Source organism: Heteronotia binoei, chromosome 11 (assembly GCF_032191835.1).
Source record: "Heteronotia binoei isolate CCM8104 ecotype False Entrance Well chromosome 11, APGP_CSIRO_Hbin_v1, whole genome shotgun sequence".
Classification (NCBI taxonomy): Eukaryota; Metazoa; Chordata; class Lepidosauria; order Squamata; family Gekkonidae; genus Heteronotia; species Heteronotia binoei.
The window spans coordinates 48,280,459-48,294,000 of record NC_083233.1 but is presented as its reverse complement, the minus strand read 5'-3'; the positions used below and the strand labels follow the sequence as shown (position 1 = coordinate 48,294,000).

The following is a 13,542-nucleotide window of genomic DNA, read 5'->3' as shown; positions in this document are numbered from 1 at the left end:
GGCACTGGGAGAAAGCATAGCCATTTCCTTACTACTATTAACAGGCAACTTTTATTACCTTTTATTGCCATCCAGACCAAATGGTCTTCCAATTTATTACACTATTTCACCATTTGATCCATTTGATGTTTACACTCTTAACCCACCAACTACATGTATTTCAGCCCACTGTACCCTATCCCCTCGTCTGAAGAAGTATGCATGCATATGAAAGCTTACATTCTGAATAAAACTTTGTTGGTCTTAAAGGTGCAGCTTAACTCCTACTATAAAGTACCTGTGGCTCCAAAGAATCCAGAATGGCTTGACTTATCGAAGCAGTGTGACATTTTAAACATTCAAAATAATAGGAAATAATGGTTTAGAATGTACCTTCTGTTGGGGAAAATGCAACTTCACAAAGTTTCCTTCTATCTGTACCTTGGTCCTCCCACCCTTTCATGACATTCAAATGTAGCATTCCTCCCCCCACCCTTGGGTGTCTCCAGCCACCTTTCTGTTCCCACGTGAGGTGGTGTCTGCTCCAAACCCAAATGTTCTTTTCCGTTGACTCCTTTGATAGCCATTTCAGGCGGGGAGAGGGGTAACTTCACCGGCATTTTCTGCATTAAAAGCCTTGATGACTCAAGGAACGCCTCTGCGCTGGAGTCTGTGCTGCAGGGGAAGATGCAGCCTTCAGCGGCATAGGAGGGAACCTTGTCGTTCATCACGAATAAACCCCGCAAACAACTTCCAAATAGGGCTCTGTGACACTGGACACCCACACAACAAACTCAGGCTGATTTTTCTCCCCCCCCCCCCCCCTGCAGCAGGAGGCTGATTCTTGCATCCTCTCCCTGCTCGCCTGCCTTCCCTGTTTGCTGAGCTCCCCTTTAATGGCTTTTCCTCCCCTTCTCAGCCGCTGGTGCTGCTGATGGAGTGGCCAGAGGCCACCAACTTTGCCTGTCTCATTGCTGGCTACTGCCGCCTCCTGGTAGACTCCAAGAGGATGATCTTCTCCCGTCCCGCCAGCCAGCCGCCTCCTCCTCAAATGATCAAGGCAGGTATGTTTCCACCTCTGCTATTTGTGACCCAACTACTCAGGGCTGCCTGCCTGGATGGGACTCCCAAGCTGGCATCTTCCCCCTGCTATCAAGGGCTGCAGCCCCTCCCTCTCCCCTCTCAATCCACCCAAGCTAAGGCAGAGAGCGAATCACCTCTTTCTGCTTTCCCTGGACCAGCACAGTGGCTGGGCTGAGGCTGAGCCAAAGGGAGGAAATGGGTGGGGGTGACTGAGGGTCTCTGCAGCTGCTCACAGCAGGGGGCTTTTGCCATGCAGGCCCCACAGGAGGAAGCAGGGGCAACTGTCCTCTGTTAGGTGGCCCTGAGTAGTTCCATCTTGGTCCAGCCCCTTGTAGAACTTGGTCAAACCAGCCAACAGTTTTCAGGATTTTTTAACTTCAAAACATTACAGAAGTCCTTCACATTGTTAAGAATATAATCAAGGGGTCAAGTTGTATCTGGCTGTGATGGAGAAGATCACTTTGCTTTTTCAAGTTCCAAAACTTGCAGCCAGAAACAGCAAGATGTGCTGAGTTTTTGTATTGGGCTGTGGCAGGGGGACAGTTCTCATAGCAGCAAAGGAGCATCCTCACAGCAGTTTTGCTCACACCCTTCTTGCCTGTGCCCCATACAGGTGCCATCCACCACCACTGAAGGCTTTGGGGAGGCTTTTTTTTTTTAAAATCACCAATGGCAAGATCACTGTGGTGCAATAACATAAATGATCTATTGCCATGACCAAGCCACTCCTCTGAATTTCCAGTTTATTTTTTAAACCAAAGAGTAAGTCTGTGGCCCCTTTTGTTGCTAGGATTTTATAGTGCTTCTCTGCTGTAGCTAGCAATGGTTGACTTTTTAAAAGAGAAATATATCTAGGGGCAGCATGTTGGCTGCATGTTGCTGTAGCAAAGAAAATAGTGCCAGAATGGGTGTGGCACCTTCAAGATGCACCTTCCTGTCCACACAGCAGGCAAATTTCTTATTCTTCTTGAGCTGCAATCTTTCCAAAAACACTGTTATCAAACTAGGTTTGGGAAAGGTCACTGCAAAACAGGAGGAAACTGAGAAAGTGAGCAATTAGGGGATGACACCATGTGAATCTAAAAAATATCCCCCAAACCTGCTGCAGTTTGGGTGCTGAACCAGAACAAAATGTGTGTAATCAACCTGTAAGTCACTTTCTGCTCTGCAGTCACTTGGTGCATTTTGTCCCATGAGAGAAGGCCTTTGTTCAGGATCTCACACTGACTGCTCCAGTGAGATTTCAACTTTGTCTTCTGCTTGGGATCTAAGATAGTGATCCATTTCCACTCCTGGACCCGTATCCACTTGCTGGCTTGCTTTAAGAGTGAGGATTGAGAGCCAAATTCACCCATGAGCAACAGGTGTCAGAATGATTTTTCTGTATGAATGTAATGGACCGAATCTGATTTCAGAAGAGTGGCCGCATGAATGTGCAGCCACCCAAAGACAAGTCCTGCAGCACCTTAGCAACTGATTGGTTTATTGTGGCCTAAGCCTTCCTAGGCAAGGGCTGCCTCCTCAGATGTGTGGAGTGGACTGAGATGGTGGTAGGTATATTATGTATGCATGGGTAAAAGCACATTGGTTTAGGGGGAGGGGTCTGAGGAGGAGGGGGGATGATGAATTTTTAACACCATGCCATCAGAGAGGAGGTCTTGCAGGTTGTGCCCTAAGACAGTGGCCATCCAGGTCCTGTTTTTTAAAAAAAATCTGTTGCGAGCTTGCAGAGTCTCACTGTTGATCACTATCTGCCATGTAGCTTATTTGTAGATTTTGAGCCCCATAGGGTACCTGTTGAACTTGGTATGTCAATGGGCATGTTGGAGGGGAAAGAGGGAAGACAGTTTCTTTTGGGGCGACATGATTTCTGCCAACTTTAACATTCTTAGGGATGGAGCAGATCAAAGGAGCCTCTGGCTCCCCCTCCTGCTACTAAGCAGTTTCTCAACATCCAGACCACATACAGATTAACCCCTCTGCAAGGATGAGCTCTCCCTGTGTCTGGCCATCCCACTACAAGTGGGTGCATGTGTGACGGGATACTTCTCCATCTCCTTGTCTGGAAAGCTCACAGGTCAGGGAGCAGGTGACTGAGCTTTTTTTTTTGTACATGGGTGCGAGGGGGGGGGGAGGTTGTAGCAGGAACTTTTTTGCATATTAAGCCACACACTCCTGATGTAGCCAATCCTCTAAGAGCTTACAGCAGGCCCTGTAAGAAGAGCTCTGTAAATTCTGAAGGATTGGCTACATTAGGGGAGTGTAGCGTAATATGCAAAGAAGTTCCTGCTACAAAAAAAGCCCTGCACGGGTGTATTTTGTATACAGAAGCATTTGATCGCATATGCAATCTGAGATGTGTGTTCTGATCTCAGTGAACAGAAGGCTTACAAATTAACCCCTGTTCACTTATTTGAACAATGGCACTGCTTATCCCTCCCCCCTCCTCTCTGCTGTTCATACTAGCTGGGATCAACACCACCTCCATGTGGTGAGTGCCCTAAAAGTGCATGCCTGGCTGGGTTTGGAAAGGGTTTCCAGTTTTGCAGTGTCCTTCACAACACAAGTCTGTGAATCAAACTGCTTTGGGAGCAAAGTCCTTCAATGACATCACTGGGTGAGCTTCAGTTGGAGCAACAAGTACTGTAGGGCAGACTTCTAATAGTCTGTTTGCTATTTTCATTTAGATTATGCGCCCACCACCCACCGGTCTGTGGCAGCGGGGCACGTGGGAAAGAAAGAGAGCGGGTTCCTGGGTGGCTCTGTCCCCAGCCCCGGGGAATGTCCCCCTCGAGCTCCCGTGGCCTCGGACTCGGAGCTCGTCAGCTTTTGCTACCTGCACATGCGAGAGCAGAGAAAGGAGCGCAAGACCAGGACGGACATCAATGAAAACCTGATCTTCTTTGAGGAGTCTCGGCCCCGGACCAAATCCGATCCCACACCCAACAGTTCTGGACAAGACTGCAATGGGGCCTCTAACAACTATGACCCGGATGGCCTGGACCGAGAGCGCTGGGCCAACCGGGCCAGAGCCTACACCATGGACAGCCATGGACGGAGTAACTCTGTGCACTTTTACTGTGACTCTTGCAAAGCCAAAGTCAAGGGTAGGCTGGCCTCTCGCAAGGGTGGCAATCCTGGCAGCTCCCGTGACAACATGGTGGATTTGATGTCCCTTCCCCCTCCAGGGAGTGATGAGGAGGAGGACGAGACCACCGCTCTGCTCCCTGCCATTGCTGCTCCGCCTCCTGGATTCCGGGACAACAGCTCAGACGAAGACGACTCCAAGCGGCGGGCAGCAGTGCAGGGCCAGGAGCAAGGCCGCCATCTCTGTGGAATCCTCTATGACGAGATTCCCGTGACTCTCATAGACAGTGTGCAAACAAGGACGGTCAGAGACCATGCTCAGGATCTTGACGATGCCCTGGTATCCACCCTTCAGGCACTGGAGGCTTTGGCTGCCTCGGAGGATGGCCCACACCCCCAGCCACAGCAGACAGCAGGTAACCCGACTCTGGGCATCAGATAGAGAGCAGAGTTCCAGCTACCATGAGAGCCATCTAGAGCAGGGAATGCCAAAGGCCAGACGAGGAGGCAGGGTCACAGGATAAGAATGTTATCAGAATCTCACTGTGCAAAGCTGCCTTTTATCCACCCTAGCCCACAGTACTCAGGGCCAGTGTCTCACTGGGATCTCAGGGAGAGAAGTCTTTCTCAGCACTTGCAGCCTGAAATCCTTTATCTGGAAATGACAGGGATGATACCTGGGACCCACAGCCTGTAAAGCCCCTCCCAAGATAAAGCTACCTTGTACTTAATCAAAACTTTGGTTCATCAACTGCATATTTGTCTCCTCTGACAGGAAGTAGCTCTCCAGGCACAAAAATGTACTGCTTTCCCAGACAAGCTAGCAGCGGTCTTTTGAACTGGAAATGCCAGGGGCTAAATCTGGAAGGTTCACCATGTGCCTCTAAGTTATAGCTGCAGTGATTTCTCTGAGTAGTTCAAAAGCAGGCATGAGATATGACTAATCTTTGTAAGTACACAAGCCTTGTGATCAGGTCTAATCATAGTAGTCTTGCCTTCCAAAGCAGCTGAACTGCAGGGTCGTAGTTCTACTGCACAGTTTGGTGCAAAATGGGCAAATGCTAATTTGAGCAGTTCTAATGGGAACTTTGTGCAGTTCTGAGCTGGTAGTCAAATGAAGGAAAACAATGAAAAGAAAACGTATTTTTCAGCAGATATGTTGCAACATGCATAATTTTGATATTCTTGTGGTGCTGTAAACCCTACCAGTTTCTTGACTTTAATCTCCTCATGGCCATGTCCTCAGAAGCACTGAGTTCATGAAACTGCCATTTAGAATTAACTTCTGGAAAAGCACCATAAAATGCAGTTGCTTCTTTCCTTGCCAACTGTAAATTACTCGTTATTTGACCTGTGCTGAAATACTGAGGCCCAGCTCCAGAATCATCATGATGTGAAGCTCATCTATGTCAGTAGACAACTGAGCCTTACAAGGGGGTCCACAGCAATACTCCCTCTAAGCTGTGGAGTCATGTGAGCAAAAATTCTACTTCATGAGCTACTGACATTAAAGTTCTGAGCAAGCGATTTGGCTACTGCATAAATTAGTTTGCTCTGGGACTATCCTTCCCGAGCTAAGACAAAAATGTGTGAGCCAGAGGCTAAAAAGCTGTGAGCTAGCTGACAACTTAGAGGGAACACTGGTCCACAGGGATAATTCTGGAGCAGTGGCAAGTGGCGCCCACTTCCACTTTGGACAGAGTTCCACAGTAGGCTTTCTGCCCTTCCTATCATAAAAGGAGTGCCTAGCCCAGGTTCCCCTACTGCAAGCAAGCTTATTTCCTTTCAAAGATAAGTTGCAATTGTCAGACTTAAGAACATTTATGCAGAGTTGATTCCCCTGTATCAGTAGGGTGTCCATTATTTTGTGAAATTTCCCAAAGCCAGTCAGAAGCAGCATTAGAGGCTATTGAACAAGGAGGACATTATTGACAGGGCAGTTCATTTTCTTTTGCCTCTCCATATTAAAGCACTATGTTTTATCCCCTATTTTGGCCTTGAGGATACTTTATAACATTTTTTTTAGTATGGGCTGCTAGAGGTAAGGGGGTTCAACCTTTGCTAACTATTTATAAATGAAAAGGGTAGGGATGTGTGTGTTTAATGCAATTGCATTTAATAAATGCACAAGTATATCCTTATAAGTATGTTCCTATTTTCAGCTGTGAAATATGGGAACTGGGAAGGTGCGACATTCTGAACATCACAAGCTGCTAGTGACATGCTAATCGAGGAGCTTTCCTGAGAAGGTCCTTTTGTATATGGATTGGTTATTGAAATTCTAATCTTATGTGTAATGCTGTTGTGAACTGTAGAGCATTTTGTGTTTTTCAGGACTGGAAACCATGCTCTATTCATTATTTATTTACCTTAGATTTTTATCCCGCCCTCTCAGCAAGTGGACTCAGGGCGGCTAATAATGGAGGAAAGCTCCTCCATTAGCATATCACAGCTGGGAAGCTCCTACAAGATAATGACTCAGCCCTACCCCACCTTCCTGAGTAGATATAAATCACCTGCCTATCATCTTCTTCGACCTAGAGAGAACTACAGTTTTCTGGGTTATACCTCTGAGATTCCAGTCACAGTTGCTGGTGAAACGTCAGGTCTCACAATGCCAAGACCATGCCCATACGGCCTGGAAAATCTACAACTAATGCACTCTGGCGGTGAAAGCCTTCAACAACATATTGTTTATATAGCCCTTCAGGGGAAAAAGTCCTCCCCATATGCAAAGCCCAACAATATTAGAGCCTTTCCCCCCCTCCTCCTGCTCTTGTATATAAGAAACCAAGTTAATTAGTTGAAGGCTTGGATCTCACAACCTTCTGGAGGTTCTTTTTCCTTTTACAAGTTGCAAGTGCAAATATTGATGTCACTCTCCTTTTGTGTTACATGGAATAAGCTGTTGTACCACTGGTGGACTGAGGTTAGCACAAATGCAGGGCTAAAAGAAAGTATTTTAAAGCAGCTGCAAAGGCTGGAATTGTGTGGTCTGTGAACTTCCAACCTTTCCACTTAGAGAGACTACTTCTGGTATCTGTAAATCAGCTCATGTTGTTCATAGGATTAGCTCATGAGTACTGAGAGGGAAAAAAACTGCTGTGTCTGGGGCCATTTTGGCCTGCCATGTTGCAGGCAAGCAAATGCAGTTCTGGCTGAACAGGCACTGGACCAGCTCGGCGTGTGATGCAGCAGCACTGCTGCAGCCAAATCTCAGCCGCTCACAAAAGCTGCCCAGTTTCTCCAGCTGCAGTCTCTTTCAGAGCTACTTTATTTGTTAAACAAGCCTGCAGCATGGTTTAGCTGGCTGCAGGGGAAGCACAATCAATAGCATTAGATGCTCTTTGGTTATCAGTGTAAAGAATGGCTGCTTCCAGCTGCTTCTCATATACCTGTAGCAGGCATTTGGACAGGCCGCACAGTTTTGAATGCATTGTGATCCTTGTCTCCATATTAGGTGTAGTGTCCCACAATGAGTAGACAAGGCAGAAGCTACCTTAGTCAATCCTCTGCTCACACAATTACCTCCCGACAGGGCACAGCAGCCATTCCTCTGGGCTAGGGGCAGGGAAATAATATTTCTGAGATGGTGCCACGTGCCAAAGTGCACTGCCTCTATGAATCCACTGCCTGTAGGTGGGGGTCCCTTGTAAACAGTGACAGACTTTTCACTTCAGATCTACCCAACCTATGGCTTCCCTCCTGCCTTACCACCTGCTTTCCTGCAGGGCTGTCCTTGAGCAAATTCCCAACTCTAACCTTGGGTTTGTGTTTCTCCAGGCCTGATTGTTCTGGCTGCCATCACCCCAGAGTCATCGCTGGACTCCGGCCACGAAACCAATTCTTCGGAGATCACCGATGTCTCAGAGATGGTCTCGGCCATGAAGCAGCGCCAGAATGCTGCCTACTTCCTGGCTCAGCATATCAATAAAGAGAACCTTCTGACTAGGAAGGACCTTCCTTTCCGCATTCAGGGCTGCGCCGCACAAGCTGTCCTTGCCTCACCTTACCCCCTCCGCCACCAGGAACCGAGCTCTTCCCCAAAGCCAGCAATCTCAAACCAAAACTCCAAGCCTCCTTGCAGTAGAAACAAGCAGGATCCTCCCCAGCTTGGGAGAAGCTACGCCTTGGCTGTTCAGCCTGTGCTCTCCCAGCAGCTCAGCGAGCCAAAGAGTAAAGGTACATCAATGCCAAATGTGGAGTGTGAGGGAGCCAGTCCTTCCAAAGTGGCCTTAGAGGTATCTTTGCATGCTGCTGCCCTAAGTGGTGAGAAGGTGCAGGTGCTGCAAGACAAGATGCCCAAGGAGGTCCGGCTGAGCCCCAAGTTGATCCTGGATGCCAGAAGCAGAGTTTCTCCTGCCATCTTTTCAGCTGCTCTGCAGCAAGTAGTGACCCACAAATCCTTGCCTTCCCAAGCAGCAACAGCAGTAGCAGCCACCACCTCACTAGATCTTCCAAGTGAACACAAGACTCCCAATGGAAGCCAGGACTGCAGATGGCAGGGCAGCAGCAAGCATTTACAACATCAGGCAAGTCAGCTTGATCCTTCTTATAAATGCCCCCAGAAGCAGCAAGAGGAAGCCTCTCCAAGACTCAGAGGATCCCAAGGCAGCAAAGTGAATGTTCTCCATCGCTCTCCAGCCCCTGGGGAGAGACAGCCTTCCAAGAGCAGCCAGCACCAAATCAGCCAAGAATCTGCAGAAAAGCTAGGGGGTGATGAGCCCCTGTCAAAGGCTGGGGGACAGTCTGCTAGCCCGGCCCCACAGAAACAGACTGCTCCTGCAAGCCAAGGGGAGAGGGGACAGCAGGAACCCTGTGCTAAAAGCCTCAAAGCAGAGGCAAGCAGCCTGAAGTCCCCTGCTGCTGCCAGTGGCATTTTCAGGAGCTCCAGTGAGGATCCCACAGGGCAGATCCAGCTGGTAACCAGGACTGAGGGTCTGACAATAAGCTCTGTGCCTTCCAAAAAGCCTGAGAAGGTCCTGGAGGTGACCCCACAGGATGTTGACGTCCCAGCCAAGCCCAAAGTGCCCAAGGCCCCATTCCGGTTGAGGAAACTCTTTTCTGCTACTTTCCCCACAAGGCTCAAAAAAGAGACAGATGAGAGGCAGGCCCAGCTGCAGAAGGTGAAGCAGTATGAGTTGGAGTTCTTGGAAGAGCTACTCAAGCCAAAGACTAAAGGTGACCCCCCACCGCTGGAGTATCTGCTCCCTTCAGCATCCGGGCGCTGTGGTTGCCAACTAAAGACCAGCCCTGTGCAGAAGGTCCCTGGGATGTCCAGGGAACAGAGGAGAAGCTGTGACTGTAAGCGTATTAGCAGAGGGGCAAGGCCTCAGGTAATTGCACCAGAACAGGAACGGCAAGGCAGGGAGAAAGCCCAGAAGCAGGCCGAGGTGGTAAAAGGCACCAGCATCAAAAGCCCTTTGAAAGGCAGCCGGCTGCGGTCCACGAGCCTGGAGTCTAGAGACCGCCGGTCTGACCCCGAGAACAGCTTGTCATGCTTGACCACATGTGCTTCTCGTGGAGAGTGCATGGGAGCCCCACAGTACAGGAAGCTAATGCGCCGCTACAGCGTTAGTGAAATTGACAAGACAGACGATGCATCTCTGACATCCGATGTCTACCAGAGCATTTATCCAACCCAGCAAAAATGCTCACAAGAGGAAAGCCAAGCTGTGGTCCAGGCACCAGCCTTGAAGAACAAAGCCCAGGAGACCCTGGCAGTGGGGGCAGAGCCCTCCTATGTCCAAATTGCGCAGGAAAAGAAAAGCCAGAAGGACCACACCGTCTTCTCTCTCCAGGAGGATGTGTATCCAAGCCATGCTGAGCTGCCAGAGGAAGACATGGAGGGGGAGAAGTGCTGCTCCATTCGGTACTGTTTCTACTACAGGAAGTGTGATATGGCAGACGATGGGAGCGAGAAGGACGAGTTGTCCTACTCCATCCCCATGCAGATCCTTCCTGGCATGAAACTTGACAATCAGGCCGTTCCAGTTGTAAGCAGGACCCTTCAGGTTTTGGATGCTAGCGCCTGCAGCAGTCCTGATGACAACCAGACCCAAGAGATAGACCTGCGAACCTCCACCTTTGAGGGAAGCCTGGCTAAGATCCATGCCCTGCGAGGCCGCACCTATGCCTTGCCTGATGGGTTCATGGCTGTGCAGCTGGACACTAGTGAGCTCCTGACCATCCTGAGGCAGTGTGTTGTGAACCCCGAAGTTCGGGAAGGCAAGCCTTACCTCTCACAGCTGATTGAGTACAAGCAGGAGCTGGCATTGAAGTTCAAGGAGTTCAGGGCTTCTTGCCGCAGAGTGGCCGCAGTCGACAAGAGCCCGACCCGCATGCTCTCGGCCATCACAAGCAGCTTCCAAGTTCTAGGCAGCTTGATTGAGACCTTTGTGCGCCTCGTGTACGTGGTACGCTCCGAGTCTCAGAGGCAGGCACTGCTGACCAAAGTCGAGGAGGTGGTGCGGAACTATACTTTCCTGCTCAGAGCAGCTGAGGAGTCGACAGCCCGAACGGTTGGTCACTGGGACCAGGCTGCTGATCAGCTGACTCGGCAGCCGGTGGCCACGGTCATGAGCACTTTCACACGCTCTTTGAAGAACCTAATGAATAAGTAAGTCGGCATGCACCGGAGCAGTGAGTCCGTACCTCTCCTCTCGTCAGCATGCCAAGAGCTAGTGCCCGACCTTCCACGGGGGCTGTGGGTGGACAGTCAAGTCCAAACAAGAAAGCAGACGTCTTACTAACTCTTGCCAGTGGCCTCCAGCAGCTGCACTGCATGCTTTCCATGCTGCCTGCCCTGTGTGGAGCAAGTCCACTGCCCGCAGAAGCCCTGTTTTGTTTCTTTGAAGGCAGCAGATACCTTTTGCTTTACAGAGCTCTGCTGGGCCTTTCTGAATGTACAAAAGTGTGCCAAGGCCACTTGCTTTTGTCCCATGGGGACCAGAAAGGAGCCTTGGCCTCTGCCAAGTGCCTCCAAAGTCTACAGATGCAGCATTCAACTAGCAGTAAATGCTGCCATCAGCAGACCAATCCCTGCAGGCATAGCTGGGGAGTAGCAGTAGGAAGGTATTGGCCCTTCCAAGGAGTGCATTAAGAATCTAGCAAGGTATTGGGGGGGGGTGTTTCTTTTGCTGCGCTGATGCGGCAAGGAGCTGAAAAGCCCCACCTGTGCCTCAGAGTTTCTAGCAGGCCAACCCCAGGGCCATCAGCTAGGAGTCAACCTCCCACACTCCCCCTCCCAGAGGACGCGACTGCCATGCAGTGCCAGACCTCATTCTCTGTACACTGACATCTGACTGTTCATAGGCAGGGAGCAGTGGTAGCTTGGTCTCAAGTTGGCAGGTCAGGCCACAGTTCCATAGGTCTTTGGAGGTGGGAGTTTCCTTTGAGACCCCCCCATTGTGCTGCCACCCTTTATTGGAAGGGTTCCTACAAACACTTCTCTGTCCCTCCCAGTACTGGGATGTTTATTAGAATGTATGGTGAAATAATGCCCAGTGGGTCTGTTATTCCACTGATGCCCAACCTCCAGATATACCCAATTCAAGCACTTTCATTGGGCTCTGAGGCCGTTCCTGTTCTTCCCAAACAGAGGGGAGATTCCTCATGTTGTGTGCCCACCCTCTTTTCCCCAGATTCTATTCCACCATGACACTTGGGACAAAGTGCCCATCCTGAAGAGCTCTCTTGAGTTTCTTTCCAAGAGGCCCACATGAAGGTAAAGAGAATCTTCCCACTGAGGCGGAAGGGCAAAAGGCTCAGGGAGTGCAGCTTTGCATTTTGTGGAGTGAAAATCCCAGTTAAGGCTCCAGTGACAATAAATCACCTCATCTCTTTTTTGTTATTGTTTTAATACAAGGTGCTTTGGCAATAGTTCATTATTTCCCCAAAATGTAGACTGTGCTTTTTTTAACACATATCCTCTATGTAGTGCAATGTGTTCTCTGGCTCACAGCGATCCCTGGCCTCATCTGTTGCCCCATGGAAAGATCCTTCTGCAGGACACCCAGTGGGGGCCAGCGGGATCCCTTCCCCATCCACCATTGACCAAGCAACCAGCGGCTTCCCTTGGTTGTGCCTGCCTCTCATAAAACTCTCCACTGAATACAGAGGAAACTTTTTTAAAATGTCTGTATATAGTATACATAAATAAAGGCTATATATGTATAGATATATGAAAGTTATATATATATATATACAAATTTATGTCTTGTTTTACAAATAAGAAAGAGTAAATATACTAATCTTAATATCAAACTTCTTGTTTGTCAAGTTGCTCTTTGGGCTATATAAAATTTCTCCCAAAATAAGGGGACTGGAGAAGAGGGAAGCCGAGAAACAGAACCCTTTGGGAAGTTTGGAAGTGCTTTTTGATGGAGTGACAGAAATAATATGGTGTTCTGATGTCTTGCAAAGGAAGTCCTAAAACTAGATGTAACTCAGAAAAAGCATTGAAGCATCTTCTATACACAGCAAACCTATAGCATTCGGGCTGTTTAAGAAATAGAAGAAATTACTATAGGAGACATGGTACAGGTTTATAAAATTGAAAATGGTATGGCGGGGGGGCAGAAATTCCCCACTTTACATTACAAAATAATTCAGAAAAAATAAACACTTCTTTTACATATGTAATTTACAAAATTCCCTACTAGTACAGTAGCTTAGACGACAAAAGTTTTGAAACTCAGAAAGTAGACAGCTTCCATACATGAAGGCATTCAATGTTGGGGGTAATATCTATTGACAAGCTTGTTCTCCATTAATGCCTAATCCTCCCTCCTTTTTAAAATAAAATAAAAATATGGAGTGCTTCCATGCATGTAGTGTACATTTGAGTACCAGGTACTGGAAACAAACAAGGGATAGCTATTACTTTAATGTTGCTTGGGAGTTCCCAGAGCATCTGACTGGATATTTCTGGAAGCCACATTGGTCAAGGCAAACCTTCATGTACACAGAGTTTTCTGACCACTGGGATTGACTGACACCAGCTAATACCATGGAAGAGTCTTGCCCTTAGCAATCCAAGCAGCTTGTTGCACAAACTGGCAGCTCGAGTGACTTCAGGAAGGTTGTGGGAGTCAACAGTCAGAAAATGCTTGCATGCGATAGGATTTGTTCTGTTTTTGTTAGAAAAGGGAAGCAAATTAGGAACTCCTTCCAGTGCCATCTTAAGGCCAACAAGGAGAGTTCTGGATGATGCCTGGCTGGATTCAATGGAACCTGTTATTTTGTAAGCAGAGTAGTGTTCAACAAATGCTAAATTTAGAATGCAATGTTACCATGCCCCCACAAGCACGTGAACATATATTCAGATTAACATGGGAAAATAGTGTGTTTGTACAGGGTGTGGAAAACCAGGATCTTTTATCTAAAGATGTG

At 48.5% G+C, this 13,542-nt stretch overlaps 1 protein-coding gene across 1 annotated transcript in view; it reads left to right on the top strand.

Annotated features, from left to right (window-relative positions):
* The window catches only part of FRMPD3 (FERM and PDZ domain containing 3), a 34,958-nt gene extending 22,550 nt beyond the window's left edge, over positions 1-12,408 (top strand). The window contains exons 12-14 of the mRNA XM_060249975.1: positions 899-1,043; positions 3,750-4,565; positions 7,933-12,408. Coding sequence (XP_060105958.1) covers positions 899-1,043; positions 3,750-4,565; positions 7,933-10,772 — 3,801 coding nt within the window. The 3' untranslated portion in view covers positions 10,773-12,408. The remainder of the gene's footprint in view (positions 1-898; positions 1,044-3,749; positions 4,566-7,932) is intronic.
* Positions 12,409-13,542: the final 1,134 nt, after the last annotated feature.